Below are 8,773 nucleotides of genomic sequence, written 5' to 3'. Positions count from 1 at the left end.
CTGGAATAAATGCATGGCTCGTAAGGAGGGTGGGCAGACCGCCGAGGGCAGGCCACAAGACCAGAGGCTTACCAATGTGCCCCATTTGTACTCAAAGTTGTTGTACTCCTCTCTAAAAATATCGACTAACTGTTCCATCGTGAGAATTCTCAGAGCCGGGAGTGCCACAACGATATGGCATGGGTTTCCTTCTTTTTCCAGGCAGCCGCTATTGTTATTTTGTCTGCCCCTAAACATGCCCACAATATTGCCTTATCCGCTTTTGTCTGGTGTTCTAGATCAGGCTCCCTGATGCCCAGGTGAGTTTCCTCTATAGTTGTCGGAATGGGGAAGCCAAGTATGTGTTTGATGTGTGAAAGGATTTCCTGCCAGAAAGCACGAATACTGGGGCAGTCCCACCATATGTGGCGAAAGTCCCCTCACAAGCTGCAACCCTGCCAACAGAGGTCGTAAGTGTCTGGAAAAATCTTTTTGAGTTTAGTGGGGTACAGATACCAGTCAAAAAGCGTCTTGTAGTGGGCCTCCTTCAAGGCCACTGAGTGGTTGTTCCTGGTTAGATTCCCCTATGTGTTTCCACTCCTCCTCTGTAATATCCCTCCCAATAAGACATGTATCGTGCCCGTGGTGCACAATACATGTCATATAGTGAAGAGATTGCCCCTTTCATAGTGCCCGCCCTCTGTACCAGCTGTTCTACTGGTGTGCGTTCTCTAGTGGCACCGTCTCTCATCTGCGGCTGAAATACCCAGTGTTTAATTCGGAGGTAATGGAAATGTTCGTTTTTTGGGACCTGGAATTTTCTTTGACGTGCTCACGTTTGAGAGCTGTCAAAGTTGTGATACATGTCTGAAACCATCAGGCAGCCCCCCTCTCGCCATTGATCAAAAGGGTCTTCATGTATTGCTGGTGAGAAGTCAGGGTTGAAATGGATAGTAGTATAATGGGTGGGGAAAGACTTCCATCCTTCTTTTTTCATGACCTCGTCCCAGACTTTGAGTGTGGTCCGTGTCGGGGTGCTTATATATATGCGTTTACAGGCCTATTTTTTTTAACGTTTATAAAGGAGATCCCATATCGATCTGCCCACTATCACCCTGTCCACGTGGAGCCAATGTTTATCATACTCCCTCATGGACTATTCTACCACCACTTTTAACTGTGCTGCTTGGTATTAGAGTGAGAAATCCGGTAACACCACTCCCCCTTCCCTTTTGGGGCGCTGTAATATGTGAAAGGGAAGTCGTGCTCTTCCGCCCTTCCAGATAAACTTAGTGATAAGAGAGCGAAACTTGGACAGTAGATCACGGTCCACGTCAACTGGGAGCGCCTGAAATAGGGAGAGGAATTTTGGCAGTACTGTCATTTTGACGGCATTTATCCGCCCCAGCCAGGAGATATAAAAGGAATTCCAGCGCTTAAGGTCTTGCTGGAGTTACGACATCAATGAGTGGTAATTGGCCCTGTACAGGTCTTCTACCTTTGGGGTGAGCTGGATGCCTAGGTATAAAAGGCAACGTTTAGCCCATTGCAAAGAGGTCTGACCTTGTAAACTCGTTGCCTCGCCCTCAGGGAGTGTGAGATTTAGTATAGAGGATTACGATAAATTAACTTTCTAACATGCCACTGCTTCAAATTTCCCTGGTTCTGCCTGTAGCGGGCTTGGAGCCGTGAGCGTCAGCAAGATCTAATCCGCAAAGAATTACGCTTTGTGCTCTGTGCCCCCAAAGCGTATATCCTTAAACTCTGCATTAGCTCTAAATTACACAGCCAGGGGTTTGATAGTATGGGCAAATAGGAGAGGAGAGCACGGGCAGCCTTGTCTTGTGCCCGCAAATGGAAGTGACGGGTATCCGTTGACCTGAACTTGGGAGAATGGGCATTTATAGTTGGCCCTGATCATGTTAAGGAATCTATTCCCAAAGCCGAACTTTTGTATAGTAAGGAAGAGGAATGACCAATCCACCCTGTCGAAGGCTTTTTCTGCGTCTAGTCCCACCAAGATCGCCGGGAGTTTAAATTTAAAGACTTTTTCAATCAGGTGTATTGTTCTCCGAATATTGTCATGCGTTTGCCTTCTCTTTATGAAGTGTAGGCAAATAGGAGCATAGAGGGAAAGACAAGAACCTGGTCGCCCTCCACTCATTAAGTCATACAACCAATATTGACCAGGTCCCCTTCGGCAATATCTAATATTTTAATCAAAGTAACTCTAGTTGCAATATTTTAACAACAACCTCCCCTTCTTTTTTAGACTTTGTGGTAGAGAGTAAAGTGTATCCATGCCAAAATTAAAAGGCCTAAATCCCTTCTAAGACAGTCAAGAACAATGTCATCAACCAACAACACAGTGTATGGTGGAAAAAGGTGTGAGAAGCGAGATGACCCCTCACAGGCGCACCACCAACGGGAAACCTGGTAGGTACTCACCAGTGTTGCCCTGTTATCATCATCGGCAGTCATCAAGCTTTAAAGAAAAGTGTCCAAAAGTGGCCACGCCCCTTGTACTGTAATTTTTAGTTAGTAGTTTGTATGAGCTTTACGGCCATGTACAATGCTTTGGATTAAAAAAAAGGTATAATAAATAAATCCATTAAATACATTTCAAATAGCAATCAAACCTAGAGGGATCATAAGCAGGATGTGCCCTTCTACTCAAATAGCGTATCACAAGTCAAATGGCCTTTTTTGACGTCCATATTTAATATTTACAGTATCGGAGAGTAAATATACAAAAATGGTTTTACAAAATTAACATCCTTGAAAATGTAGCTTCAAAAATAAACAAAAAGAATGAATCAACGGCTATGTCACCCCTTTAAATGTAACAATATTTTCTTTAAACAGAACATCCTTCAATTAGCTGTAAAGATAACAGGGAAGTATGATTTATCACATCTTTATATATACACACACAGGAATAAAGCATGTAGGAAGGGTAATGAAGAGGATCCCCCTTCCTGGTTTCGAAAGAAGCTTGAAAACCCCTTGAAAAAGTGGCTGGAATTCCCCCTATCCAAGCAGCACTTGTTTAATTTGGTCCATGCCAACAAGCGTCCATTTAACTTTTCTATTTAAAAATTCTGACAATAAATATCTACACGCCTTTGTCATCAACATTTTTTGGGTCCAGAGATTTATTTATAGGCGTTCGAGGATTGACAATCTTCAACCGATCAGTTATCCTCTTCTTCACTCCTGCCGCCACCTCACTCAGCAGGCTCCCCTTAACGAGGACAGTGGTGCTCTGTCCCAGCAACCACATCTATTCACAGAATCAGTTGTTACTTAAAGCCACCCTCCACAAAGTCTTGCCTGGGTGTCTTGCTCGCTGTAATCAGCTCTGTGGGTAGTAGTTATAGTTCCATGTATTCTGATAATTATAAGCACCATAATTCTGTAGATTGGAAACAAAATAACAAATTAGAGAAAAGCTATGCATAGACAGCATTCTACCAAATGTGTGGAAAATACAATAGCTGCGAACAGATTACAACTGGGTGGAGCTAGGGCACAGCTGGATTGGTGAACAGTGGTACATGTCAATCACACCAGTTTTATAGTCAACTGATTTTTCATGCGTTCTACTTACCCAAATCTACTTAGTAACTATCATTAGGATGTTTATTTTGAAACATCAAAAGGACACCGCATTAATGGGGACCTCATTTGTGGAGCAAAACTGTCAGAAGCACAAATACAGAGCGTGCAGTTGTAAGGAACCAAGGCCATTACTGGAATCTCAATTTCCAAATAAAGAAACTTCTTGTGTGCTAGTAGGGAATGCCTACTTTTAAATTCAATGATTTCCATTCTTCGCACCAATAAAGTACAAAGAACACCAAATTCTACAGATATTGCTCATGCAGCCCATACATACAAAAGAGTAATAGGTAGACACTAACCTGATACCAGGTGTTGTAATTATATGCTGCCGACGCTGAAACTTCGGTGGTGCCCGCATCTCCCCCCATCAAAGCCGTTGAAGTTGCTGCGGTGATCACTGGTTGGGCTGTGATCTCTTCAGTCTTGGCCTTCTTTTCCTCTGGTTCATCTGCACTTCTACAAGTCAAAGAAAATTAATTAAAAGTTGCTCGAAGACTGGCCCAAAACACAATGTAATCTTCATAGCGGTTTCAGAATGTACGTTTGGAAAGCTACATATCTAGACAGTACTCAAGCAAGACAGAAGGCAAAGCCAATCACTCAGTATAATTGGCATAAAGGTTACTTACTCTTAAGCACAGCATTAGTAGGTTTCATAGATTCATTCTTAGAAGTTACATAGAAAAAAACAACTCACGCACTTTAATGAGGTGTTTTTCAATTTTCAGCCAAGTAGTTAACAGGCCTTGAGCATGTCCTGGTGCCATCCTCCAGATCTCTGTATGGCGCCCTCTCAGAGAAAGAGAGCAGGTACCATACCATGTGAATCTATAAAAAATACCAAAGCTGTGTAGCTTTAGGTACATTTTCACAGCTTTAAGTAAACTAACAAACAGTATAACATAGGCAAAGTGGGAGAGAGAATCACCTCAATTAAAACTCTGCAATACCACCTGACCCACAATAACCTACTTTCTATAACCATACAGTAAGTAGATAAAGGCAGACGTTTCATAAAACTATTTGGCATCTGTCACGCTGCTGTTTAGGAGCGGAATCTCTGCATTAACATCTGTAGTGGCTTCAATCTTCTTGAGGCATCTCCTTTTTATGTGCTTCAAACACACTTTTGTAAGGCCATAAACAACTATTCACTCTTTCTAATAGTTTGTTTTATTAATAAAGTAAAACATGTTTTGCATTAGCTATATGGAGTGATTCCAGGACTGGTGAAGAAAGTTTCTGGAAAAATTTAAGGTGACCATCCAATTCTATGGTTCTTTGTAGGCAACCTCTGAGTGGGTCCTTAGCATTTGCTTGAAACTTATTAAGTATATGGTTGAGGTGGACAGGTTTTTTTTTACCTTTGGTAACGCCTTATTTGGCAGAGACATGATCTAGCTGCAGATTCCTTACATGTGAACTTCCAGGTGTCAGGCTGGATTCAGAGATTTTTGTTTTAGCAGTGCCCTGCGCAAGGGTAGGTGGCGTCGATCAACTCCGCGTGATGTCGTATGGCATAGAGTTTGTTGTCATGACTTTTGCGTTGTCTATATAGACGCCACAGCGGTGCGGGTGTCAGTACTTTTCGCGGCTTTCCATGGCAGAAGGGTGAGGAGCCATGAAGTTAACGGACTGTGGTGTGTTCAAACAATTAGGCCCCTGAAGGGGAACAGCCCTGACATAAAGAACTGATCCGCAGTGCGGGGAGGATGGGTGGGTTGGTAGGAATCTGCAGCTAGGTTATGTCTCTACTAGATAAGGTGTTAAAGGTAGGTAATTTCTCCATCTGATAGAGACATCTAGCCACAGATTCCTTACCTGTAAATAGATACCCAAGCAATACCTTTTCTGGAGGAGGGACTGTGTAAACGTTTAAACCAGAAAGTTCTGTAGGACTGAACTGCCACAGAGGCCCTCCCCACGGACCTGATTGTCCAGGCAACAATGCTTGGCAAATGTGTGCAGGGATGCCCTCGTAGCTGCCTGGCAGAAGTCAAGAACCAGGACACCATGCTGAAGAGCTGTGGGGCTCCCTTAGCCTTAGTAGAATGAGCTCTGAGGCCTTAAGGAGGATGTTTCTTTGCCAGAGCGTAACAAATCTTAATGCAGAAGATAACCCATCGTGAGATGATCCTCTTCTGTACAGCACATCCCTTTTTTGCTCCAGAATACCCCACAAAGAGTTGGTCGTCCACCCAGAACTCTTTATTGTGGTCAAGGTAGAACGATAACGCTCTTATCGGGTCCAGACGGTGGAGACAATCTTCTTCTGTAGAAGGATGTGGAGGAGAATAGAAGGTGGGCAAAGTGACAGATTGCCTTAGGTGGAAAGGTGTCACAACTTTAGGCAAAAAAGAAGCCCTAGTGCGGAGCACTACCACATTCGGAAAGATGGTCTAGCCAAGTCCAAAGATGCAGGGCCTCCTAACAGAGGGCCCAAAACCCCACCCCACTTTGTTTGTTGCAGTTCCACATGGCGGTGTCTGTGAATGCCTGAACCAGCATTCCCTTTGTTGATGGTAAGAAGGCTTTCAATGCCATCGGATCGCCCAGAGCTTTAATAAGTTCATGTGGGGTAAGTAGGGATGTAGAGTGTTGGTTAGGCACCGCGGGGTTGGGCACACAATGCCGTGGGGCGTCGGGTGCAGGGGTGCCTTGGGACATCGGATTTTGTTACCCGCTCTAGTCGAGGTGGGGGGTGGGGGGGTCCTCTGGATTGAGGCTGCAGGCGTCGTCTGGAGGCTTGAGACCGGTCAGGGGTCGCCAGATCTCAGGTCGAGGTCGCCGGGGGACCTCCTCGTGGTGTTTGTTCACTCAAACACGGGCAGGGCACGGTGGGTGCAGAGTGTACTGGATTCGTGGTTTCTGGCTGGCACCAGAAGCTGCAGTTTAAACACGTCCAGTGTTCAAGGGAGAAACAGCTTGGAAAGTGAATGCAGGCAGGTCCTCCAGGGTTTTTGAGGTTGCTGGCCGCTGGTCACGCCGGGGTTTCGCAGGAGCAGGTTCGAGGGGAGCCTGTAGGGCTGGGGCCAAGTCAGTGGGCGTCGTCCTCTTGTTAGCTCTGCACGGCTTCTCGTCCTTCTTTTCTTGTGGTTGCTGGATCTGAAGAAGGAAGGTTCAGGGTGCCCCAAAATACTCAAATTAGGGGCGTTACAGGTAGGTAAAGGTCAGGGACCAATGGGTCCCTTCCCTGGGGTGGGTACACCCCCTATTCAGCCACTCTTCAGTGAGGGGGGGCAGGAGCCTGTCCCTGGTTGGCTGGGTCGTTGATGGAGAACCCCAGCAAATGCAGGAGGTCGGCCGTCGTCTGGAGGTGGTAGACAACTGACTGGGGCGAACCTGCCTTTAACAACCAGTCGTCGAGATAGGGGAAGACTGAAACCCCTGATCTGCGCAGATGAGCTGCGACCACCGCCATCACTTTTGTGAACACCTGAGGGGCGCTGGTAAGGCCAAAGGGGAGCACGGTGAACTGTAAATGCTCATGGCCTATCGTGAATCGCAGGTAGCGTCTGTGGGCAGGCAGGACGGGGACATTAAAATAGGCATCCTGCAAGTCAAACGCCACCATCCAGTCTGGGGGTCCAGGACAGACTAGACCTGAGCCAGCGTGAGCATCTTGAACCACCCCTTCCGGAGGAAGCGATTGACGTTCCAAAGGTCTAAGATAGGACGCAGGCCTTCTTTGGAAGCAGAAAGTCGTGGGAATAACAACCACAACCTACTTCTGGCGTCGGAATGCGCTTGATGGCCCCCTAGGCCAAGAGGGCAGCAACTTCCTGCTGCAGAAGCAGCAAGTGATCCCCCGACATGCGGTGGTACTGAGGTGGCATGGCTGGAGGGGTTGCCTCGAAGGAGAGGGAGTAGCCCCTTCAGACAATTTGCAGCACCCACTTGTCCAAAGTGGATCCTGCGGTGGTGGAAGTGGACTGGCCCGCCCGTAGGCCCCCTGAACCGCCTCGACGGTTCCCACGCCCGTGGCCAAGCTGAGGTTATTGCTGCTGTGGCCTGTGGCTTTGCGAACGCTGTGGGTGCCCCTTCCCTGGCCACAAAAGGAGTGAAAAGTAGAAGGAGGAGGAGACAGAGCGGCCAACAGGCCCAAGGACTTGGCCGTAGCCCAGGAGTCCTTGAAGCACTCCAATGCACGGTCTGCCTTGCTGTCAAAAAGGCGAATGCCATCAAAAGGCATGTCCTTTGAGGTGTTCTGGACATCCCCTGAAAAGCCAGTTATCCTCAACCAGACGTGGCACCGAAGCGCCACCGTTGTGGAAATCGATCTACCCAGTGAGTCGGCAGTATCCAGCCCACAACGAATGGTGAACTTTGCTGCATCTCTCCCGTCCGCAATCGCTTGGGAGAGAACTGCCTGGGCTTCCTCCGGGCAGATAGGCAGCACCTGTGCAACAGTGTCCCACAGAGAGTGGGTATGATGGTCCAATAGGCATGCAGTGTTCAGCGACCGCAGCCCTAAGCTGACAGATGAAAACAGTTTCTTGCCAAACTGATCCAGCTTCTTGGATTCTCTATCTGGAGGTGTGGTAGGGAACGCGCTTTGGGAAGCTGAGGCTTGGACCACCAAGCTCTCGGGGTGGGATGTTGGGTGAGGAAGAGGGGGTCACCCCTCACCGGGCGATGGCGTAGGGCCACGTTCCTATCCACAAGAGCCCTATGTTGGGCCTGGACTAGGTGCCCAAAAGAACGTCTGTCAGTGCTTCATTAAATGGCAGCAAGGGCTCCGAAGAGGTAGACTTCTGTCAGGAGGTTAGTCCTGACGAACAAGTTACTTACCTTCGGTAACGATATATCTGTAAGAAACATTAGTTAGTGTTAGATTCCTTACCTTAGAATATCCCCAGGCGTCAGTCTGGATCCGGAAACTTTTGCGTAGCAGTACCCTTGCGCGTCGGTAGGCGTCGTCTGCAGGCGGCTCCGCGTCCATCGTTGGCGTCGTGATGACGTCGCTGGAGTATATAGACGCCGCCTCCGCGCGCTGACGTCAGTTCTTTGCACACAGCTTTTCCGCGCCAGAAGACGCAGAGCCATGAGAGAACCAACACTGGTGCCTTTTGAAACTAGGGCCCTGAAAGGGATGTCCTTAACCCTAGGTATCAGTTCGCAGAACGGGGAGGATGGGTGGGTTCGGTAAGGAATCTAACACTAACTAATG

The 8,773-nt window shown here is 47.5% G+C and overlaps 1 protein-coding gene across 1 annotated transcript in view; it reads right to left on the bottom strand.

The window, feature by feature from the left end:
- Nucleotides 1–2,679: 2,679 nt before the first annotated feature.
- Nucleotides 2,680–8,773, bottom strand: part of LOC147692246 (uncharacterized) — a 793,905-nt gene continuing 787,811 nt past the window's right edge. The window contains exons 13-14 of the mRNA XM_086938501.1: nt 3,903–4,059; nt 2,680–3,394 (exon numbers count right to left, since the gene is read on the bottom strand). Coding sequence (XP_086794627.1) covers nt 3,335–3,394; nt 3,903–4,059 — 217 coding nt within the window. The 3' untranslated portion in view covers nt 2,680–3,334. The remainder of the gene's footprint in view (nt 3,395–3,902; nt 4,060–8,773) is intronic.

The sequence above is a fragment of the Lissotriton vulgaris genome, chromosome 9 (assembly GCF_964263255.1).
Source record: "Lissotriton vulgaris chromosome 9, aLisVul1.2, whole genome shotgun sequence".
Classification (NCBI taxonomy): Eukaryota; Metazoa; Chordata; class Amphibia; order Caudata; family Salamandridae; genus Lissotriton; species Lissotriton vulgaris.
The sequence above is the reverse complement of the archived record's forward strand: the minus strand, read 5'-3'. Positions and strand labels throughout refer to the sequence as shown.